The following is a 25,205-nucleotide window of genomic DNA, read 5'->3' as shown; positions in this document are numbered from 1 at the left end:
AGGACTCTTTTTCTACTAAGAAAAAGTTTTAGGACTCTATAAATATAGGTTTGTTTCTTCTAACAAAAACGACAATAGCATCCACAATATAGTCGTTTAAGAGTCTTGTTTATAGGGAGATTTATTCTCTCTAAAGTTTCAATGTTTTTCTTTATATTAGTTTTGATATAATAATATTTTGATTTTTAGTATAAGTTTTTGATATCTGATTTATCAATCTTATGATTTGCAATTGTAAGCTTCCGCATGACGCCCTAATCACCTTTAGAACCCAACAGTATTTAAGTGACACAATGGTAAAAAGAGTTGGACTGTTTAATTGTAAGGAAAGGCGAGCAATTTTATAGTGTGAGAGGTATACCATGTCATAGTTGTGGGTACTCAATCTTGATTAGGTTTAATTAGAGATTTATAGTTATNAAAGTTTTAGGACTCTATAAATATAGGTTTGTTTCTTCTAACAAAAACGACAATAGCATCCACAATATAGTCGTTTAAGAGTCTTGTTTATAGGGAGATTTATTCTCTCTAAAGTTTCAATGTTTTTCTTTATATTAGTTTTGATATAATAATATTTTGATTTTTAGTATAAGTTTTTGATATCTGATTTATCAATCTTATGATTTGCAATTGTAAGCTTCCGCATGACGCCCTAATCACCTTTAGAACCCAACAGTATTTAAGTGACACAATGGTAAAAAGAGTTGGACTGTTTAATTGTAAGGAAAGGCGAGCAATTTTATAGTGTGAGAGCTATACCATGTCATAGTTGTGGGTACTCAATCTTGATTAGGTTTAATTAGAGATTTATAGTTATAGTTTGCTTAATTACGTTTGTATTGATATTCTACTTATCCTTAATATTCTTTAAATTATGAAGTCCTAAAAGATCAACCGAAATGACAAAAACAAGGAAAGAAGAAGAAAATAAATCTGAGTTGGTATTAATTTATATGTTGTCTATTAATTTTTTGACAAATAAAAATCAAGACTATGAAAAGAAAAGGAAAAGGAAATACATAATAATGTATTCTTATACATCAAAGGAAAAAAATCTGTTGCGCAAACGTTCTTTATAAAATGCCTGTATATATTTGTTGACCTCTCTATCAATATTTTCACGCTCCAGTTGTTGGATCCATTCTTCAGAATCTGTAGTGGGATGTCCAACCACAATGTTGGGAATGTGTTGGAGTTTGTGCAACTCTGAAACTTGAAGTCTAGCAATAAATGCTTCAGGCATTTCTCGAATCTCCAGCTTCTCAAGGTTAGACAATGCTATCAACTCTCCTGGGAGACTCGGCAACGAGTAGCATTTGAAGATTTGCAGGCATTTGAGTCCAGCCATTGCACCTCTCCCTAGATCCATTGCTTCCATATACATTAGTTGATCCATCCTTAGAAACTTGAGTCCACGAAACCCATTCTCCGATATTCTTATCCTATACTCTTGATACGAATCATAACGATAAAAGGCTTTAACTAGTTTTAGAACTGACAAGTTGGTTAACTTCTCCAATACTTGGATTGAATCTGGATGGAGGTTCGAGTTCACCAAAGTCAGCTGACAAAGCTTAGGTGGAAATACGCAAGAATTAACTGGTATTAATCCTAAGGGTCCCTTCAACTTAAGCTTGACAACATGACTCAACTTAGATAAACCAGCAACCAAAGATATTTCCACGCTACCCTCTACTTCCAAGCACAAGGATTGAAGTCTCTCAAGCTCTACAAGTGAATCACATAATCGATTCATGTCTAGGTTATCAGCACTTCCAATGAGTAAACCAACTTTTTGGAGATGAGTCATTCTTGTCAGGTTTTCATGGTGCATCCAGTGATGAACAGGTATGCTGCCTAGAGTTTGGAGATTGTTAGGTAGGTCAATCTTCAATAGGCTGGAGGAATTTATGTAACCAAGTATATGCCGTATATTCTCTAACTTCCACAAGACATTAGGAACTTCCACAGAATAAAACCTAGACATGGGCATATCTATTGTTTCCAAGTTCTGCAAACGACTTATCGAACGGGGAAAATTCTTAATACATGTCTTCCATCCTATGCCTAAGTACTTCAAGGAACATAGTTTCCCAATACTATCTGAGATCACCTTTAAACCAGGAGAGTCTATGTATAGCACTCTGAGAAGTTTGAAACTACTTGTACAAATACAATCAAGGTTAACTAGTTTAGCAGATGAATCAAAGGATACAAGAGATCTTACATATGATTTTGAATTTCTCAAATATTTGTACCTCTTTACTGGAGAGTAAAGGACACGGTGCCGAGATCCAGAGAGGGATATAGATGGATTATCTACCTCCAGAAACATTTCTTCCTTGGCCTTCATTATACAAAAGTCTCGTAGGAGATCATGGAGCCGGCAACTCTTAACTCTGTCATCTGCTGTAACTAGGATTACTTGAAGCATATTTCTGCCAATGAGCTCATCAAGATAATCCTCCATAATGTCCTCTAATGTTTGTTCTCCCTTTTGATGAATAAGACCATGGGCAATCCATATGTGCATGAGTCGCTTCACAGGGATGTCTTTGCCTTTCTGGAGAAGGCCTAAGTGGAGAAAGCAAGATTTTAAATGGGGAGGTAAGTCCTGATAACTCAACGCCAAAATTGTTGATACGCCATAAGTTTGAGTTTTGTCAAGGTATGAACTGAGGCCTCGCTGTACTCTCTGCCACTCACTTCTTTGCTTCTTCTTCCCAGCCAAGAGACCTCCTATGACAGTGATTGCCAGTGGCAACCCATCACATTTTTCCAGAATCTCTTTTCCCACGTCCACCAAGTCATGTGGACACTCTCTATCCACAGCAAATACTTTTTTGAGAAAGAGTTCCCAGCTCTCCTCTTCGCTCAATACTTCAAGTTTGTAGGGTGTGGCATGGGGATCTGCATGCAAAGCAACCTCCTTTCGGCGGCTGGTAAGTAGCAATCTACTTGACTTANCAGCCTCATCTTCCTCTTGCTTCATATCTGCATCTTTCAGGAAACACTTCATACTGACAAGCTCATCTTGTATTGCTTCAACTCCTTGTTGGATGTTTTTCAGGAAAACAATTTTTTTCTGGAGAAGATCAATAAGCCGCTCTGCAACATAGGAAACTGCTGCTTCAGCCATCGCTGTTTTTTTTCTCTCTCTCTATTTCTCTTATTTCTTATTTCTTGTTGCTTGTCTCCTTAAATTGCAGAAATAATGTCTTATATAACTATGTGATTTTTGGGATAGATTGCTGCAATGTGCTGCAATGATACTTTACTTGATCATCTTCATAAAAAAGATGAAACTTTACTTGATCAGTAATCATTGCATCTTCTTTCTCTCTACTTTTATCAGCAGGTTTCTTTGTTTTTTGCGTAACTGAACTTGTGTGCCCAAATTTTGGATGGAATAGATAAATTTCAGGCATTCAATTGTTTATGTGTCAAGTTGGGAGAAAATATTAGAAAACTGAAAGCAACTACAATGGATTACGCAAAGTTTCAATTGTTTTAAGAAATCATTTGCTACAAACCTGAACTAAAGAATTGATGCCTTGTGGTAATTATATACCAACAAGACTCTTTCTTGAGGAACTCAAACATCCATTGATTCGATTGTGTTCAACTAATTGTATATGAAGGCCAAGTCTTGCGATTGAAGATTAATATTACCTTTTCAATTTTATATGTGTAATGCTTTTACTTTTTATGAAAATCAAAGTACTACTTCTAATATATATATATATATTCAGAATCCGAGAACAAGGGTGTGTGAGTAAGTTATGAGATGAGTGATGAATCATGAGGTTGGTATATCGCACAACAAAAAATTTAATTACTAAACGATACATAGTACACAACTAGTAGTATAAAACTACAGAAACTGTTCTTCCAGAATGAATATAAATTCTTATTAGATATCAAGATCCCAACAAATAATCTCAAGATCACAATTACGGAAAAGAAACAAGAATTAAAGAAGGGGCCAAAAACCAGAAACTTTAGAAAAAGACGGCAGCCATTGAAGCAATGACAGCCATTAGAAGAGGAACAAACAAGGTAACTCCAGCACTTTCCATAGTAGGTGAAGGTGCTGGTGCTTCTGCGGCCAACACTCCAACATTTCCAAAAGCTAAAAGAACCATTAAGCAAATGGTGAAAACCATAGCAAACTTCTTCGAACCCTCCATTCTTTCTTCAAAAACTTCAATAAAAATGAGAAAAATAAAACAAAGAATAACTAGAATCTTATTGAAGTGACTTTGTGAGTAGTGTATTTTAAAAAAGGTAACAAGAGTACTGGCTTTTATAAGAAAAAAAAAATTGTTGCATTTCCAACTATCTTACTACAGAAAATTAAAAAAAAAAACTTAGAATATATTTTAAAGAGGCAATGTTAGTCAATCCAGTCTGTAACCAAAAAAAGAATTGAAGAACTATTTTTTTCCAGGCTAGTTTTTACTTGCTATTGAGAAATGAAGCTCCTACATGTGCACTGCTACTATAAATAATTGGTGACAGATTTTATTTGATTATTTTGGATTGAGTTATCTTAATTAACTATGTAATTTATCCAAAAAAAATCATTTGTATAAGTTGTCAAGCTTGTGTATGTAATCATTGAGAATGGTTAGTTAAGCAACCAGCACATGTTAAAGCATCAATTAGCTGATTATCATTTTCTATTATTAGGTGGATTGGGTGTTTTAATCTATATTTCTCTATCCTTAATCCTTTGTTAGTATAATTAAAAAGTATTGTTAGTCTCGTTCTGATGTATCTTCTTACGTCACCTTTACTTTGCAATCCTCTTTTTAAATCAACATTACTGCTTCCACCGTCCAGATTTTTACTTGTTCACTATATTATACTATTTTGGGATGTCCAACAAAACTTATTCAGTTTATAAAATCAATGAATAATTTATCATTCTATGTCTATTTTCCCCTGGTTATTAAATATTATTCATTTTTTAATGTGCAGATGACTTATATTTAATAAAGGTGATTTGGTAAAATTATCTTATTATTTATTGCTTCTTAATCTTTGTGCCAAGAATAGTTGGACAAGGGAGTAATATATAGTACTCCCTCCATTTCAATTAATTGAATTATTGAGGTGTTTCACTCTCTTTAAGAAATAAGATTAAGACATAAATTAGGCATAACATTTCATTTTTACATGTATTAATTATTGTCAAATTTATTATTAAAATAACTAAACATTAATCATATCATATGTCATACATCATATATCATATATATACTAAGGCACGCCTACGTGGCGCCACCACAAACCAAACTTCCTTTTTAATTTATTTATTTCCAAAAATAGTCTTCCCCTTTCATGAAAAATTGTGACATTTAATGAAAAGTTGCGACTTTAATGAAGAGTTGCGACTTTTATGAAAAGTTGCGACTTTAATGAAGAGTTGCAACTTTTATGAAAAATTGCGACTTTAATGAAGAGTTGCAACTTTTATGAAAAGTTGTGACTTTTATGAAAGGTTATGACCTTTCCGAAGGGTTGCAACTTTTCCAAATAGTTGTAACATTTCCCATAAGGCACAATAAACATTTATTCACACTATCCTTTGTTGTCTATAAATAGAGGGAATTCCTCTCATTTTAAAACAACGGAAATTCTGAACTTCTTCTTCTTCTTCACAATTAAATATTTATATATTATGCTCCTGTTGAGTGGCTCACTGACACTATTGCTTATGTTACAGATCCTGGTATTTATTTTTTACAATCATTAATTTATACTAATGTTATTAAGGATAAATGATAAGATGTAATAATTTTCATTTTCTTTTACATTATTAATGTTTGTTGCTACGTAATCTTATATGTAAGATAATATAGTGTTTTAGTTTTAATGATGGATAGGTTTTAAGTATTATTTTATAAATTTCATGATGTTGAATTCTCGCGCGAAGCGCTGGTAATTTTACTAGTTAATAACTAATTCCAATACTAACTAATGAAGGGTAAAATTGGAAGAACATTCTAAAAGTAGTCTTGAAAATTGAACAATTAAGTTAATTTGAAAGATGAAAAATGTCTCAATAATTCAATTTATTTGAAATGGAGGGAGTATTAATTTCATACATGTTCAATACTCCCTTTGTCCCTAATTACTTGTCCATTTTTGAATTAACACGCCTATTAAAGAAACAATAATTGACATAGTGATTTTACCATTTTACTTATAAAGTAGATGAATTAAAAACTTAAGATTTTCAAAAAGTTCAACACTTTTCAAATTAATTAATTGAGGGTATAATAGATAAAAAAAAATTGTCATTTCTTGATTTGTCAAAATGGACAAGTAATCCGGACAACTAAAAAAAGAAAGATGGACAAGTAATTAGGGACAGACGGAGTGATAATTTTCGTTGTCTGAAATATGTGTAGTTCCTTCTTGTTTTTCGTTTCAAGCTTCATGAACCTTGTCACGTCCTGCTTTTGAGAATACTGATCAGATAAGAGTAGTCTTGATAATAAATCTGAACAAATATCACAAATTCCACAATTATTTACCTAAGAATTAAGCGCGCAATCTGACCCCAAACATAAGTAAGATGTGGCATATGGTGACTCTTAACATTATCGAAAAGATGAGCCATGTTAAAATAATTTTCTTCTGAATAGGACCACTAACGCATGAATTAAGAGAACTTATTTTGAAAAGTTGATCAACTGATAAATCTCTAAACAATTTAAGTGATCAGCACATGGCATTGAAGCTTTAATTAGCTTAACCTATCAAAAACTAACAAACTTTCTACCTAATAACAAGTGGGGAACCTCTAGTTTGTTTAGTCCAGGCTGTATCTATAAAGCTAATATTACTAGTTTTATTATTTTGACAACCCATCACCAGAGGCGTATCCAAGGAGGGGTCACCGGGTTCATGTGAACCCATGCTCTCCTCTCGAGATCATATATAGTAGTGCTATATTTTTGAAAAATATTGAAATATAGATGTGTGAATCCATATTTGGAGTATCATATAATGCGATGATGACTGGGTGCACCTCTCAACGTGACGTTAGAAATTTGAATTTTATATTCATCTTGTTTTATTTTTCTTTGTAAAATTAGATAACACCTCTCTAAATAGTTATTGGTAACACTTTTGACATTTCAATTAGTTTTGGACCTATAATATTAATTTTAACGATTTTTAGTAATAAGAACCTAAATGTCCAACCGATCAAATTTATATTTTAGATCAACCTTTTCGTAATAATGCACCCAGCATCCCGAAATCTTGGATACGCCTCTGCCCATCACCCTCAAAAATATTTTGTTCTTAAAATTCTCGAATAATATAGCTGGAGAATTATTGTTTTTTCCCATAACCTTTTTCCTATAAAAGCCATGTGTATTGTCCTTCCAATACACACTTAAGACAGTCACTTTAATCAATCTTGTTATCCATTGCTTAGAGTTCTCTTTTTCTTCTCTGTATTTTACTGAAAAGAAAAAAATGGAGGGTATTAAGAAGTTGGCTGTTTTCACCATTTGCATGATGATGCTAGTCGCTTTCGGAAATGTTGGAGGAGCAATGGCTGCTGGAGAAGAATCACCTGCACCTTCACCTTCAATGGAGAGTGCTGCTATTACTTTGTTTGTCCCTGTTTTCATGGCTGCCTTTGCTTCTCTGGCTGCTTTCTTCTTCTAATCAATTTTTGTAATTTGTTACTACTTTCTACTTTGTTGGGATTTCTTCATCTTATTATAAGACAATTTTATTTTTGTGATTCACTACTGTATTTCCTTCTTTTCAAACCTGCTTTGATTTACATGAGCCAACGGTCTTTCGAAAACGTGTCTACCTTCACAAGGTAGGGTAAAGTCGGTGTAAACATTACTCTACCCAGACCCCACTTGTGGGATTACAATAGATATGTTGTCGTTATTGGATATTTGGTGATCATCATGAAAAAATAAATAAAGAAATGACATTCACAGAACTTAAACAAGACGCTAGTACTATAACTCAAAATTCCTGGCAAGCCAAATAGCAAGCAAACATTAACATGCGCACTGTTGGAAAGTGAAAATTCTGGAAATAATACTTGTAATTCTTTTTATCTTTTCTTTTGAGTAGTGTTGTGAACTTGGTGCAAGAACCAAGTTCAGATCACAACAGCATCATCATTTACACAAGAGAAATGTTGAGTATCGTATATATCAAAAAAACATTTTAGTGGATGGAATAAAAGTAGCATGCTTACAAGTCACTGTTGTTCTATTGAACCAAAGAGTTCCTCGAATGAACGTTTAGGGGCATCTGTACTAGCCACTATCTCCACGACTTTGTAATGAGATTCTGGATGGAGCAATGCCTCGACTGCAACTTCAGCTACCTGATCTCTAGATATTGAGCCTCGAAAAAGGGTATCCTAAATTGAGGGAAGAGAGAATGTGTAACATTAGATGCAAAAAAGGACTTCTGGAACATTGTTGAAATGGAACACTACAGGAGTAAGCTATACATAATGTTACCTCTGGTTGCATGACTATATTTCCTTGTGGAGGATCGTTTTTTAGCCCACCAGGCCGAATTATTGTGTAGTTGATGCCAGATTTACGAATGTGTCTCTCAGCTTGAAGCTTTGCTACCAATACGAGTCCCATAACGTTAAGGATTATATAGACGGGATTGAACAACTGACCCATTGCAGCCCCATTGACAAGAATTGAACTTATAAGGATGAACCTATTAATACCAAGTTTTTGGCATGCATCCACAAGGTTCACTGTGCCAAAATTATCAACCTGAAAAAATAAAACAATGATAGGATACGTTTTCTGATTTTAACCATATTCAAAATCAAAGAAATGCATAAGGGAGATGATAAGTTATAGGACATCTGCATGTGAACATGGATAATGCTTATAAAGGACATCTAACACCTCTGCTAATTCATTGACATAAGATATGAAAATGAATACAACAACTACATCTCGATCCCAAAGCGAGTTGGGGAGACTAGGCATTGAAATCCCTATCTAATCTCACCTCAAGTTAACACTTCTTATGCATAAGATATGAAAATGTCTACTGCCAAAATTACTGACAACAGTGATCCAGAAAGAAGTAAGATGAGCGGTGTCTAATTATTAAGTAGGCTATTGGGAACAGAACAATAGCATGAGCAGAATTGAGCTATCAGCAAATCAGAGAAGTGAAAGCTGAAATGCTCCAGAGTTGGTATCGTTTGGACCATTTCTTTTTAATAGAATTGCCCAGCACCATATTTGTTTCTACAACTGACGCTTCTAGATCCCAAGTGAAAGCTAAAGAGGGTTGAGTCTAAGAACTGATACAGTAATCTCTGCTTCAACTTAACTCCAGAGAGGAAGTTCCAAAGATTGGTTTGTCAAATGCACTAACTTTTAGCTACTGGAAACTTACAACTTACTTTTTCAATAACTCTTATCACACCCACTGCTGTTAATGTTTGGGGAAGGAATACATTAAATTTCATGGTGTTTATATTATGGTTGTCCGAGAATTTTTTCTAAAATCTGCAGACGAGTAAACAAAGGAATTGAAAAGGAAAGCAATAAAATAGAAAGTAAGAGGATAAAAGGAGGCTTTCAAGATTTCACTCCACATGCAAATATTCTTTTTCTCTTTCACCAAACGAAATGATGAAGATAAATCTCTTGATGCCAGAAGACGTTACGCATAACAGTAAAAATTGAGATTAAAATTTTTCGAGTTTGAATTACTCTCAACTACCTAGCACTTGGCTAAACGATGTCAAGAGGAGGTGTAATAAAGTAAAATAAAAGGAGAAAACAAAACCATAACAACTATTATCTTCAAGATGATACTTGCTTGGATGCCAATTCAGTAACTAAAATGTTCATTTAAGCGAAAAAATTGAACTTCAATTGCTATGACGTTGGTCTCTCCTTTTACATTTTCCTGTCCTGGGTATCGAGAATCTTTTAGGATAATGAGGACTCTCCAAAAAATCATGCATTCCATATTGAATTCACCAACATGTTCTTGCAGTTGCAAACTAACAAGCAGAGTGTGATTTTCAAGCTAATAAGACTAAAATTTAAGTACTGAAAAGACATTGCATTGCATAAAAATGAGACTGAAACTCCCATCAAGCCTATCACAAAATCATCTCACTTTGCTGATCATCAAGATCAGGTCTGAAGGATCTGGTAAATACTACTATTTTGTGGATTGGAGTTGACTAACCTTCCAAGGTGTCAACAAGTTCCACGAAGGCTGGAAACCTGTAGCACATATTACCGCATCAGAATCATCACCAATGGCATCAGCTAGTTTAGCTGATCCCTCTGTCACATCGGCTTTCACCTGAGAACAATTAGAACAATTCATAAACAAGGTGTTCCTTTCCAGAGAAGGTATATGTTTCCTTCACTATCTATTTTTCCCATTTGCAGAAGAATGTATTCAGCTTTTTTTAGCCTATATCAAATAGCTAAACTTGGAGCGTTGCAGTGTTCAAGTAGCACCAAGTCTTATAAGTGTTGAAAATGAATTTAGACTTATTGTAGGCAAAGTCAGAAGGAGGCCAAAGTTAGAATGTTAAAGATATAGCTATATTCAAAAACTGAAATTTCTTATAAGAAAGGTAGAAGGTTTTCATTTTATCTCCAAAACTAACTACAGATTTGACAGCTTGAGTAAAAATGACAAGGCAAGACATGTAATACACGTAGGCGGGTAAGAATGTATATCTACAAACTCAAATTTGAAGTGTTCTCGTTTGGAAGCGAAGCTCTCCAAGTCATAAATAGTCGCTTGATCCTAGATTCTCTAGAAATGTTTTGAGAAAGCTGTCCTACTAATGAACTGAATGAAAGTTCCCATAAAACAAACTCTTATGGAGGCATAATAACAAAATTTTGTGACCTAAACTTGTAAGTTGTAATATTATTTGGTTGAACTGAATATACCAAAGTCTCATGCACTTAAAAACTCTAAGACACTGAAGTACAGCACCCACTTATAGCTTCTTATGGGAAACATGTAATATTTCAAATTACAACTCCATTCTCATTAATAATTTGGCATTTCACTTTTCAATAGATAAGTTGTGCGGACTCTTCATTTTCGTCCAAAAATACACTACTTTTGGAGAATCAGACATTCAGTTGTTGACATTTTTGAAGAGTTCAAGCAACACAGTTCATCAGTATTGCTCAAACTGATGCTTTATGTAAGAAAATCAAATTTCTGAATTAATAGTAATATTAAGAACTTATTACTATTTCGTTCATCCATAATTAGTAAAGTTAATTCAACAACCACTTTATTAAATTGACAACTTGATTCTGAAAGCCCTAAAACTCCTCAGCTTTGCTATCAACCAATTTATAGTAAAACAAGAATCCGAAATTGAAAGAAATTAAAGGAGTACTCACAATTTGAAGAAGAGGGTTTCCTTCGGGTAAGGTAGATTTAGCCTTGTCAACATCACGAACCCCAGCTTTAACAGCAAAACCCTTAGTCAAAAGCTGCTCAACAATCCTCTTCCCTGTATTCCCAGTTGCACCAGCAACAAATATTTTCTTCTTCTGACCAATACCTGCTTCTTTTTCCTCCATAATTTCACTTCCTTCCATCTGTAATCAAAATGAAAAGTTAAAAGCACAATTATACATTACCCACAAAGAGAATTCTTGCTGAAACTTCGAAGCGAAAACTTGTGCAGAGACGTACGTTGTTGGCTTAAGATGGAAAAATATGATTTTTAGTGTGGACAGAAAATGGATTGGAGGTTTGAGCAGAAGGGTTCTGAGCAAGAAAAACCAGTGGTGTTGCTTGGATAACTTGCTGTTAGCATAATCCAGTTTTAATTTCTGTTAATTAACCGCCATAAAATGTTCTCGAAAGTCCCTTTTTTTTTTTAAGTAAGTTCGATTATATGAGTATTCACACGTACATCTAAGTTCTCGCATTATAGAGTTTATATTTCAATTTTCACTTGTTGTAAAAGTATGTTTGAATTAGGACAGCAAACAAAGAAACTTCTGATTTGCAGCAATTTCTTTTTTTAAATTACTCAAATTCTTTCATTATTCGAAATTACTAACGAATATGTTTGGTTAGTATCTATAAACTTTTTTGACTCCTTGAATAATGTTTGATTCTAATATAATGGTTTTTTGAAGAAAAAAAAAAAACTTCGAGTTCAAACATAGAGGTTAATAAAAGAAAACAACAAAAAGATATCATGAAATAAAGAAATACTGTATTATTGACTGCTAGATTGATAATTCAGTGATGATGATGCAAAAAACAAAAATTAAAAAAATGGATCTGGGAAAGAAAATTAAAAGGTGGAGATCAAAGCCTAGACCATGGATAATTAACCAACTGAGCTAGTCAGACTCCTAATTATTATAGTTATAGTTACATTTTTCACCTTTCTGGCATAATATTTTCTGCATTTCTTTGACAAACATGAGATTTTACTATAAGCATGTAAAAAGAAAACGAGGGGTCAATAAGCTCTCTTTTAATCATTCACTTCCATTGTTACAAGATTGCAGAGAAGGATGTTGCAATATAAATTTGTTGCATTGTGGTCTTTGAGTAACTATATTTATAAATAATGTGTATAAACAAAGACAGAAAACATCATCTTGACAAGCTACTGCTGTTTTATGGAACCAAATAGTTCCTTGAATGAACGTTTAGGGGCTTCAGTACGAGCTACTATCTCCACGACTTTGTAATGAGATTCTGGATGGAGTAATGCCTCAACTGCTACTTCAGCTACCTGATCTCTAGATATTGAGCCTTCGTAAAGGGTATCCTACATTTTGAAGGAAAAGCAAGGAGAATCTTAGGAAAACCATATGTCACACTAAACAATGAGTAAGCTAAGATATTGCTACCTCTTGTTCCATTACAATGTTTCCTTGAGGTGGATCGTTTTTTAGCCCACCAGGCCTTATTATTGTGTAATTGATGCCAGATCTCCGAATATATTGCTCTGCTTGGAGCTTTGCTATCAATGTCAGTCCAAGAACATTGAGAAATACATATGCTGGATTGAACAACTGGCCCATTGCAGCTCCATTGACCAGAATGGAACTAACAAGGAGGAATCTTCTAACACCAAGTGTTCGGCATGCTTCAACAAGGTTTACTGTGCCAAAGTTATCAACCTGAAAGAATGGTATAGTAGGGATTAACAATAATAGTGGAAGGACAATACTTCATAATTCATCAAAAACCACACCAAAATAATAATTAGGGTAGTGAGCCAACAACTCGAAGATCTGATAATTGCATCATAATTTACGTAAGTAGAATAACCAAGAGAAGGTCGTGAGTTTAATGATCTGGAAGGCAAGACATCAACAGAGGCCTTTTTGGCCATACTAAATGTGTAGAAGGAACATAATAGAATTACCAGACAAATTTAAGGTGAAAGCAAGCCAAGGAAATAAGATGATATACGTTTGCACCCTATACATTTTAGAACATTTCCAGTCTTGCTTTCAAGTTTTTGCTTGAAAACATTCGAGAAGCCTTCTCAACTTTTCGACTGTATTAAGCATTCAACACCTAAGCAAACATCAGAACCGATATGATGTTTGCTTCATCTGTGGAACGGACAGATAAGTATACAAAATAACTTTTTCTCGAAGCTCCCACAGGTTACTTCTTTCATTCTATTAAAATTTCTGGCATTAGCTTATTTGTTGTGCCTCTGGATAACCTCAATCACATATGATCTCCAATCCAGTTGAGAGCTAGGGAAGGAAATCAAGAATGGTGTTTTACTTAACGGGCAAGGAATTCTTTCATAAACCTGAAACATGACTAACGGTTTCAACAATAATTGATTTGCTGACAGTAGATCCATTCTGAATTCAACCTAGTAGGCCTTAACCTGCTTAACTGCGCCATTCTTGATTCCTGTTTTCCAGGCGTTATAACAGGCATTATTATGGAGCTAAGATCTTAAAGGTTAAATTGGAGTACTAAACTGTTCAAATTTGAAATTAGCTTAAATGGCAGACCTAGGGTGGATTAATAGTAGCACAAAAAGCTGGGGAAAAAGAAAAAAAAAAAAAGAAACAATTGACACCAACAACCCCGACAGAGAAACAATTGATAATAACAGCCTGCTCCCCTGGATTCTCAGAAAAGAATGAAAAGTTTCTCCATAAACAGAAGAAAAAAAAAGTTTTAGTAACATGAAACTGTTCAGTCTTCCATTTACTTTCTGCAGTGTAGACAAATCTTCAATGGAATGAAGTTTCTTTAACTCGAAAGACCCTATCTACCACATGGAGCGTCAGCAGCAATATCTTGGGTAGCATACTCATAAAAGTCTCCATTGTGAATCTTAAAAGAACCAAAAAGACTTTGTAATATTTTTCCAATGCCAAGAATGTGCGCATGGGTAGCAACGGTGGAAAGGGTGTCATCATGTAAAGAGGCTTCTCTAACTGAAATTAGTTATGGACTCTTGACAAACTTAATCAACACTTCTTTCTTTTGTATTCATCTTATTAATTATTATATTTTTCTTTTTCCTTTAAGAGGTTTGCCTATCCTGCAATTCATGTTATTATAAAGATCATCCAAATGAGTCAATCAGTATTTCATAGAGAGAAAACATAACCATAAAATTTCAGAAATGATAAGTAAACTGCTAAGTTAAAAGTAAAACAGGATGGAAAGGTAGCAACTAACCTTCCATGGAGCCAAAAAATCCAGTGAACGCCGAAATCCTGTAGCACATATTACTGCATCTGAATCATTCCCAATGGCATCAGCTAGTCTTGCTGATCCCTCTGTGACATCCGCTTTCACCTGAAAATAACATATTAGGATTGATTTCATCATTTCAAGTGAAATAACTCAAAGGGTTAAAAAATAGAAGTGAACATTATACTTCATAGTTAGCTCTTCACTTACATTCAAAAGCAACTTTTCCCTGATTTTTTTTCAATACATTTGCAATGCCTTTTGTTTGAAAAATAAAATCCAATTACCTTCTATACTAAATGATCATATTTTAAAGGTTTTGACATAATCTCCAATTTTAATCCTTTTCTATCTAAACTACAATAAGTATCACCTGAATACACCAGCCAAAACAAACTCTTTAAGTTGATGGAGGAGTGTAAGCAAGATCAAGCAGAATAAACAAGCTACATATTTGTTCAAATTGAAAGACAAAAAAAAAAACAGAATTGGACAAATAACCCAATATATAATTTAAAGGCACTTCCCCTATTAACAAAACTTTCTTTGAGCTTAACATCTAACCCTTAAAGTAGCATACTGCATAATCAACTACTGATTGAGCAATTAACTTCTATTAGTTTCTAAAAAGTTAACTTAAAATAACAGAAATTGAAACAAACCCACAATTTGAAGATCAGGGTTTTGACCCGGTAAGGTTGATTTAGCCTTGTCAACATCAAGAACCCCAGCCTTAACAGCAAAACCCTTTGCCAGAAGCTGTTCAACAATCCTCTTCCCAGTGTTCCCAGTCGCACCAGCAACAAATATTTTCTTCTTTTCACTGATACCCACTTCCTCTTTTCCTTCAATTTCACTTCCTTCTATCTGTAATCAAACAAAATACAAAACCAAAATGACTTACCCCACAAATAGCAGAAGCATATTTTCTTGAAATATCACGTAATCTTGAAAAATGAAAGGAAAAATGTAATCTTTTTTATAGAGAAGAGACTTACATTTGCTGCTCTGAGTCGAAAAGAGTGAACTTTATTGACAAAAGGAGAAACAGAGGGCCGTTTAGAGGTAACAGAAAAGGCAGAGGTTGTAAGGAAGAAGAGACCAGTGGCAGTAGCCATGATTTTTCTAATTTTTCCCCTGTAAATTAACATAAATTTTCAGTCATAATACTTCTCCAACTTGTTTGGTCCCATGAATCATTATCTTTTTTCTTTCTTTCTATATTTTTTTTGTTTGTTTTTTTTTTTCAATAAAGTTTTTTTTCTTTATTCACTTCAGAGTTGGGACTAGTTGTTCATATTTTTATGAAAGAATTCTTATCCTATAAATTTTCACATTATATCTTGGTTAATCGCTGAAAGTGTAATGTGAAACTATTATAAAAGGATCAAATAATAACGGGATTCTTTAGTGAATAAATTGTTATGGAGTAGTAAATATTTGGTTTATTGAATTAAAAATGTAATATACATGAGCTTTCTTAAAAGATTCTGGGAGAAAAGCATTTTGTCCTTTTGTTGTGATTAATAATTATTATCTCACATTGAGTGAGATATAATAATATTATAATTGTGATATAAATAATTTCGGATTTGCTAACAATATGCATTTGGAGTTTCTTGTTACTAAACTTGTCATCACATAGATATATATACAAAGTGATCTTTGCAATGTTGGGAATTAATTAACCTTACGATTGTATGGAAAAGCGTTACTGCTTGGGGTGAAAGCCGATCAAATTCTTAAGGTTAAAAACTAGCTCCTCATTGATTTTTCACCTTTTTACAATTCTCGATGTAATCTCATAAATAGAGGTATTCAAAATCACATAGCACAAGCATGTATACATAAAAACACTTAAGGTATGTTTGGAAGAATATCATGGTAATTGGATTTGGTATAAATGGTGTAATTACATTGTTTGTCATGTTTGGTTGGACAGAGATACAGAGTAATTACTTGGTCAGCAGGTAATTGGTAGGGGGTAATTACACTCTTCAATTCACAGGCAGAGGCTATGAATTGCTGGTAATTACATGGTGTAATTACCAGTTGATTACTTTTATTTATTTATTTTTAATTCTATTTTTATTTTTTTGTTTTTAAATTTTTTTTACTTCTATTATTTTAAGTTCTATTTTTATTTTTATTATTCTAAAAATTTCTAGAAGTTTATTTTTTTTTTTTTTTTTTTTATTATTATATTTAATTTTCTTCTCATTCTCAACCTTACTTCACGTGATTCTATGCAATTTTTTCGTATTATCTATTTATTTATGCCATGCTTATTTTCTCATTAGCATAATTTTATTAGTATTCTAATTTTTAAATTAAAATAGAATTTATTGTTAAGTAAGGTTATAGACTTACATTTTAAAAGAAAAAAAATCATATTTATGTATGCTATGTTGAAATTTGTTATAAAAGTATTATGTTAAATTTTTTATTTTGAATTTATAACTTATGTTATATTTTCAATTTCATTTGTTTTAGTAATATTGAATTCACATTGCAAATCATTTTTAAATTAGACTTGATAGATTATCTTTTTGTCGAATATTTAATAATTTATGACATATTATTTATACATTAATCTTTTTATCAAACATGCATTTCACAATGTTCATAGAAACTTGATACTTTTAATTTTTATGATCAATTCAATTGAAATATACTAATGTGAAAAAATATAAATCAATAATTTTTTTATAATATTAGTTAAGAACATATGTTTATTAAGTAATATATTTTCAAAAAAGAATATATCTCTTAAATATTTAATTTAATATTATTTATAAAGTATCTTATTTGTCTAGTATAAATTTTAAATAATTAATTTTTATTTTTAAAAATTTAATATAATTTTATAATTGCAATTGTGCATCCAAACACAACATATGTAATTACATTGTGGCATCCAAACAAAACATGTATAATTACAATATAATTACACTATGGCAACCAAACATGTCAGTGTAATTACTAGGCTGATAATTACTACCCTTGTAATTACACCAATTCCAATTACCAAGTGACTTTCCAAACAAACCCTTAATATCGAAAAAAATAAGAAAGTTCTCTTCTCTCGTTTCTCCTTACATTTCTTGTTTGCTCTCATTTTGTAACATTCCATGTATGCTGCTCTTACTAATGTTTCTTTTTTAACCTTGGTGATTAAGAGGATTACCAAAGTGGAGTTCAGCCTAACTCAGCCAATAACGTGAATTGCAACTTTTCAATCAAAGGAGACAACTTCTGGTTAAAGCTATTTAGCTGGTAGTCATCATAAATTGTACATTACATAATGCATTACCCATTTGGTTTTCCTAAAACAGAAAAAGTAAGACTCATATGCTTCATCAGATCTATATCTGAATGTCAGTGGGGATAAATAGAGGAATACCATAATACTATCAGAAATATAAGAGAAGTTATGGCTCAATAACAAGTGGTGTATTCCCATATAGTTTAGGCTTGGACAATCCATCAGAAAGGAGACAACTGCATTTGGAGACTGATTTACATGAAGTAAACTACATTGGTATCACTGTGTACCCACAATTGACCTTTCTCTTCCATCATCTGCACATTAGAGCACTTTCCCTGTTAGCTGTTATACATTCAAAAACTACTGTATCCAACTGATGCACATTTCAGTGTTGCCTACTTGTGAAAAAAGAGGTAATATACACATACGTTTGGAACTCGGGACATCAAAGAAATTTGTAATCGAAGGACTTGCATACCTTTAATAATTTCTCTATCTCCGCCTTTGAGTAAGGTACAGTCGCCCCATTGTTGACAACATTCTCCACATCAGCAACTGGAAGTTGTTCCACATGTTGTAAGTTTCTGTGCCTACCAAGTGCTGCACTGAATGCTTGCAATCTGCAAGTTCAGAGATGTTAGATTCCATAATTGACAACCCCGGAGTACAAGGAAATGCATTCAATGATCAATTAGTTAAATTACACAGACCTCTCAGGAGATGTGCTGATTTCAGCTGCTGGAGTATCATCAGTTTCCATCGCTTCACTACCACTTTCCAAAAGAATACAAAAGAACACTTTAGAAGCATAAACATTAGAAGGAAACATCGTAATAGATAAAACAAACAAACACCATATAGATGGATCATCAAAGTAATTAAATGTGAGGAAGTTGCAATCTACTTCTGTTTACTTGATGAAAGAACTTATCAGTTATCAGAAAACCACTTGCCAAAAAACATACCTGCAGATAAACAAGATATCTCCAAGACTAAAAAATATTGATGATAGCTGAACTATGTATATTTTATAGTTAGTAACTCACCCAACTCCCCCGGCATGATCAGCTGATTCATCACCGGCATCATGCTCAGCTCTGCGTTTACGAGCTGAAGCATTGCTACCGCCATCATGGTCAGCACTGCGCTTCTTCCCCAATTCCTTTGCTCTCTCTTGCTCACGTTCCTCCATCTCAGTCAGTTCTTGATGATATATGGCAAAATGTAGAACTTGAAGAGCAGCTTCTACATCAGACTTCAAAACCTGCCAGAAATGATATGGAAACAAATTTTGAGCAAAGAAGAAGATCCATACAGTGCAGATAATCAAGGAAAGAATGAAACCAGAAAACTCAATTTTGGTTATTACCAATTCATTGTTTAAAGTCAAGAACTGGTCAATTTTTTTTATATTCAGTGGACCTCTAATCCTAAGTAGTCATATATGGGGAACTTCAATCCTCCTATATAAGACTTGTAATCAAATAAGTTCTCACCTGTCTTCTCAACTTCAGCTTGGCATGGGCAGTTGAGAGCCGAATAATTGTTTCCAAAGTTCTGGCAGTAATTGGAAGTGTTCCTCCACCAGTCTATTGGAAATTAAGACAAATCAATTACATCACACAAATAACATAACAAGATAGTTATCTGGATATCAGACATAAAATACCAACCTTTGCATTTGTACTGGCACTCCTAAGCTCGGCATAAGCAGTAGCTATGTTATCAGATGCCTACAAATGATTATCATTACAAATATCAGAAAGAGAGCAGTACATTGATCAAGGTTCACGTGAGATGAAGCTAAGATATGACCAAGGTTTATTACAGCTTAATCTTAAGGAGTATTTCAAAATTAAAATTCACAAGGCATAAAAAAAATTAATCCTGCAAGAAAACGCAATGATGCTATGCAATTGCACAAGTTACACTTAATTACCTCATCAGTCAGCTCAGGATGGATCCTGTTTTTTGCGTAATGAATGTAAGTCTTGAGAAACTGGATGGTCAATGTATCCTTTTTGCTCCGAGTTGAATTTCTACCATGTAACATCCGATTATACTTAACATAGACGGGCATTTCATCCTTGTCATTTTGCTCTTCATATCTTGAATCATTATCTAGTGTTGAGCTACCTAAAAGGTAAAATAGATTCACTTCATTCATACAAACTAGGAAAAGGCAATGCATGAAGATTTTCAAACATAACTGCCAACCTACCTCCATCTATTGGAGAACGATACCGATGCATGCGCAAAACATGCTCAGAAATTTGACGATCAACCCCAGGATCCATTTGATCCAGAACAATAAACAACAAATCAAAACGAGAGAGCAGTGAGTCTGGAAGTCCAATGTTCTTCGTTGGAGTTAATGATCGGTCATACTGTAAAAAACGAGATGGTATAGAAAAGTTAAATGATACATATCTTAAGGCTATTACACATTTAGATGGACCTGTTTTGAAAAACTTACAGAACCATATATGGGATTTGCAGCTGCAACTACACTGCATCGAGCATTCAAGGATGCATGGATTCCTGCTTTAGCAATGGTTACAGTCTGCTGTTCCATAACCTCATGTATAGCAACTCGATCTTGATCATTCATTTTATCAAACTCATCAATGCAAACAACACCTCTGTCGGCAAGTACCATGGCACCAGCTTCTAGCCTTCTTTCTCCTATTTCCAGGTACATATTTGTCAGTTTACTTCACATACAACGTAGATTCTGCTTTTGAAAAAAAGTTACCTGTTTCTTGATCAGAAGTAACTGCAGCTGTCAAACCAACTCCGGAAGAACCACGACCAGTAGTTGATATTGCTAATGGAGCAATATTCATTATTGCTCTCAGCAGCTGAGACTTGGCAACAGATGGATCACCAACCATCATCATGTTTATATCACTAAATACAGTAAAAATGGTTGTTGTGAGACCTAGAATCATCTCATATAGAGGAGTTACAGTACATAAAAAATTATGATAGTTGTCTGAATGAACTGGAAGCAGTAATGTCTTATTGGTGCTAAGTGCTAAGGACAACAAAAGGTAGCCTGAACAAAGGTAAAAGAGTTTATCTTACCCTCTTAAGTGAGTTCCATTTTTCAAGTTCTTTTCAATTCCACCAAGCATGAGCAGAACAACTGCTTTCTTTATCCACAAATGCCCATAAATAGATGGTGCCAGTGAATTAGCAAGAAGATCAAAAGTATCATCTTTAACAGAAATATTCTTGATGTCTTTAAGGACTTTCTCTGTGTAGTTTGGTGCATTTGCTGACTTGTTCAGGAGAGACACATTGTTACCTATGAGGATTGTTCTGCACAACAATATTGATGGACAGGATTACATACAGAAAACAACATTTAACTATTCTGAGGGAAATAAAGCAGTATGTTAAACACACACCTGAATACACCATTCATGCTTCCTTGGCTTTTACTAGGAAGAGCTTTGTATACCCCAACAACTGCTACACGGTCTCCAGGCTTGCATGAATCAACAAGATCATCCTCTACGACTATATCCACTGTTCTAGGAAGTTGACCAGGAGCAGAATTTTCAGGCACCTCTTGCATTGATAAAGTTTGATGATCTTTATATGTGCATAAACCATACTCAGTAACTAGCAAATTGCCATTATCATCCTGCAACATAATCACTCTTGTAAAATTTTCTTTTGCTAAACAAATATAAAAGGCCAAAACTAAAACCTATATCAGTTCATCATTACCCGTGTCGGGTACACAGAACCAGTTGGCAGACCAACATTCGATGTGATATCTCTGTATTCACGGGCCGTAAATTTCTCAGTTGTCGGACAAAAGTGGACACTCTTTACAACCTTTGGCCTCACAAGAGAACCTATAGATATTGAAAGTAGAAGCTTTCATTAATAAATTTTATTAAAAGAGTCAATTACAAAGTGGCATCCAAGCTAAGGCTCAATATAAAACAAGAAAATGATTTATAACTCAAAAAGTGGCAGCAAGCTAAGGACTAATATAAAACAAGAAGATGATTCATGACTCAAACTTCAGCTGATGACAGATGAAATCTGTCCTAGCATCAACCTATCTCATGTTTCTCTTTGACTAGAGAATGAAATTTAGACACATAATTCAGTAATGAACAACAAGAAATAACAGAATATGTGTTTTATATTAGCAAATACTTCAGACTGCAAATATGAGCAGGAAAAATCAAGTAGAAAATGGATTTTAATAATGAAACAAAGCAACAGAAGACAGCACAGTCAAACTAATGATGTTTGGCATATTTTATTACCTTATTGCTTGATATCAATTCTCTGTATTAATTGTCCTTTGATGTGCTTTTGAATTTGAATATGCCCAACTATGCTTAATCATATTAATTTGGTGATGTAGGAAGCTAAAGGATAAAATTGGTTTAGTTTTGGAAATCAAATATGCACAACTGGTTGAAGTTCCAATTCTTGTACTAAACTTGGCAATGGCATGAGTACATACATGCGTATCAGGAAGAAGGAAGCTTGCAAATTATTGACCTTACAGCCCATTTAGAAGAAAAGGCACAAATATACAGCGCAGAAGAAACAAGGGCCACTCTCCAGTTCACAATTGCACCACTATGGAACCAATTCTGATAAGCACAAGTCTAGTACTTTATGCTACATTGTGCTAACAGTACTTTATGCTAACACTTGTGCTAGCAGCTTAGTATCCATGACATGCAATCTTTTCCCAGTCCCACACCAACAAACTGCACACTGGTTACTGAAACTACCAAACATCTCAAATGCTTATAATGTGATGCATTCAAGGAACATAATAATCACCAATAAAAATGGATATAATAGGTAATCTCATGTCCAATCCAGCTATTTAGAAATCACTAATCCTTCTTAGTTAATCAGTTGAACCATATAATACTAGTACTACAGTCCTAGAAAGTCCAGTTTTCATCATCCCTTTACAAGCAACTGGTACTGATATAGACATGGCCCATTACAAGCAAGAAACTACTATATCACCATAACTTTATTCACTGGACATATACAAGTCTTCCCCTATCAAATGGACATGAATATATTTCAGAGGTCATTTCAAATGAAAATTTGCTGCTAACATACAGCTGTCAAACACATATCAGTTGTATCATATCACCCAAACCTTTGCGGCACAGTGTAAATAGCTACCCACCAGGTAAATAGTTCCCCATTTTCATTGCTTTTACCATTATAGAAGCATTTTTTTAAAAAAATATATTCATCAAAGTTTTCACCATAGACCCCAAATCAGCTATACTCACAGTACAAAAATGACTCAGAAATATATTAGGCCTTCCTACTGACTCATTAACTTTGGAGTGAATCTAAGGCACATCATTAAAAATAAATTCAGTGGCCCAGAGTAAATATGGTTAGTTTAAGATCTATATAATACACTGGCATAATACCACAGTCAAAGTAGATATGAGCTAGAAATGAGCGCTATAAGCAAATTCAGAAGACGTACACTTGGTAACAATGCCTTCAACACAGACCATGGAACCAATGAAACGGGACAACAGCTCTCTTGGGGTTACTCTCCTCGAAACAAAAGGACCAGTAAACCCAACCAAGACTTGCTCGCCTTCTTTAAGATACTTGGGATTATGGGTCCGGATCATATCAGTTAAAGCATCAACCAACGGTTGCATATACTCACTTGGATTCTGAAGAAGCCTACACAATTCAAGAAAAGAAGAAATTTACAAACTGAACCACCAATATCAATAACCCCAGGTAAACTTCAATACTTGGAAAATATCAAAAAACTTGTCTTTTTCAACATTTTCCCCTCAAATTTGCACCCGAAAGCAAAAAAACTAGAAAAACCACACCAACAAGCCTAGATAGTACTTCAATTTCAAAACACAAACCCAAAACCACTCTTGATTTTTTTCCTCGAATTATACAAGCCAAAAATGACATCACTAAAATTAATGAAAAGGATTAAACCTGCGAGCCAAATCAGAGCCTTCTCTGTCATTGTAGAAATCAGAGAGGTCCATAATGACACGACGCCTATTGTTGTTGATCATAGATTCAAATTCCTTCTTCAGCTCCGTGTCCAATTCCTACAAAAATAAAAAAGAATCAAGAAAAGAAAAAACAAACAAATACATAAATACAACTCAGAGTTTGTCAAATTAAGCAAATTATATCAAGTAGATAACACGTGAAGAGAGAAAAAAAAAGTAGAAAATACTTACAGTTTGTTCAAAGAACTTGAGGAAAGTTCGCTTATGCGTAGCCCTAACCTCGTCGCTTAGATCCATTGCTGACTGAGAAAGGGTGAATCTCTGTGTGTGTGAGAGAAAGAGGGAGAAAAAGGGAGAGGAGAGGAGAGCAGAGCAGAGAGTGATGATTGATGAAGGTCGAGATTGGTATTTTCCCTCTATTTTTGGAGTTAGGGTTCGGATTTTGGCGGGAAATGAAGGGTTGAGGTTGGCGGGAAGGAGAGCCTTTTTGTTTTACTCCATCTTCTTTCTTTTTTTTAACTTTTAACAGTCCAAAAGAATGTGTAGTAGTATTGTTTATTACCAGTATACTCGTACTATTTTAAAGATGAAAAATACCTAGAGTATACTCGTAATTTAGTGATGCCACGTTTTAAATGATACAAAAATATGTGCATCTTACGTCAATCAACTTCGAACGGGTTCGAGGCTATGGAGGAAATGAAAAATCATTCAGATATTTAAATGTTGGTGAAATTTTAATATGTAGCTAGATTTTTTTTTTGACAAGATCAAAGTACAATTTATAATTTTTTCTATTTAGGAATTAAACATTTTCTGAAGTATTTTAAGAATCAAACAATTTTGATTCGTAATAGCTTTATGCACTTCTTGGTAATATATATTTTAATTCAAAGACTAAGAAATTGAGGCTTATTCAATGATTTTGAACACTTGTTTATCGTTGTAGTTTGAATTACATAATTTCTTTTAGAACAAGAGTAACTCTACCAATAAAAGTTGGACAAATTTAAAAAAAAATAAAAAAAATCATCTATTATCTTTGTTAATTATTTGTACTTTGATTGATATATATCATGTGTTACTTGTCCTCGATGAACTCTTCTTGGTTCGTATGTAACAAATATGTATTGTTATATATGGGAGCCATCAAATGAAAAGAGGGGGCATTCTGTTTATTTAGTTTA

The 25,205-nt window shown here is 33.7% G+C and overlaps 4 protein-coding genes across 4 annotated transcripts in view; 1 reads left to right on the top strand and 3 right to left on the bottom strand.

Moving 5' to 3' along the window:
- LOC125857417 (uncharacterized) overlaps positions 1-25,205 on the top strand; it is a 49,696-nt gene that overhangs the window by 6,575 nt on the left and 17,916 nt on the right. The window lies entirely within an intron of this gene.
- LOC125857415 (uncharacterized protein At2g34460, chloroplastic-like) lies at positions 8,109-11,884 on the bottom strand. The gene is made up of 5 exons (XM_049536998.1): positions 11,731-11,884; positions 11,433-11,633; positions 10,240-10,359; positions 8,520-8,792; positions 8,109-8,416 (listed from the first exon to the last, which is right to left on the bottom strand). Exons 2-5 carry the CDS (start codon positions 11,631-11,633, stop codon positions 8,252-8,254), a joined length of 759 nt encoding a protein of 252 aa, XP_049392955.1. The 5' UTR covers positions 11,731-11,884; the 3' UTR covers positions 8,109-8,251.
- On the bottom strand, positions 12,511-15,896 carry LOC125857411 (uncharacterized protein At2g34460, chloroplastic-like). Its single transcript, XM_049536993.1, has 5 exons — positions 15,738-15,896; positions 15,406-15,606; positions 14,725-14,844; positions 12,912-13,184; positions 12,511-12,829 (listed from the first exon to the last, which is right to left on the bottom strand). The coding sequence occupies exons 1-5, from the start codon at positions 15,888-15,890 to the stop codon at positions 12,665-12,667; spliced, it is 912 nt and encodes a 303-aa protein (XP_049392950.1). The 5' UTR covers positions 15,891-15,896; the 3' UTR covers positions 12,511-12,664.
- Positions 17,980-24,406, bottom strand: LOC125857399 (DNA replication licensing factor MCM3 homolog 2). Its single transcript, XM_049536978.1, has 16 exons — positions 24,250-24,406; positions 23,996-24,114; positions 23,511-23,719; positions 21,746-21,876; positions 21,421-21,659; positions 21,095-21,331; positions 20,763-20,917; positions 20,484-20,692; positions 20,229-20,394; positions 19,947-20,143; positions 19,681-19,740; positions 19,504-19,596; positions 19,054-19,271; positions 18,718-18,780; positions 18,486-18,627; positions 17,980-18,321 (listed from the first exon to the last, which is right to left on the bottom strand). The coding sequence occupies exons 1-16, from the start codon at positions 24,313-24,315 to the stop codon at positions 18,259-18,261; spliced, it is 2,367 nt and encodes a 788-aa protein (XP_049392935.1). The 5' UTR covers positions 24,316-24,406; the 3' UTR covers positions 17,980-18,258.

Source organism: Solanum stenotomum, chromosome 3 (assembly GCF_019186545.1).
Source record: "Solanum stenotomum isolate F172 chromosome 3, ASM1918654v1, whole genome shotgun sequence".
Taxonomy (NCBI): domain Eukaryota; kingdom Viridiplantae; phylum Streptophyta; class Magnoliopsida; order Solanales; family Solanaceae; genus Solanum; species Solanum stenotomum.
This window is presented reverse-complemented; position numbering and strand designations above follow the sequence as displayed.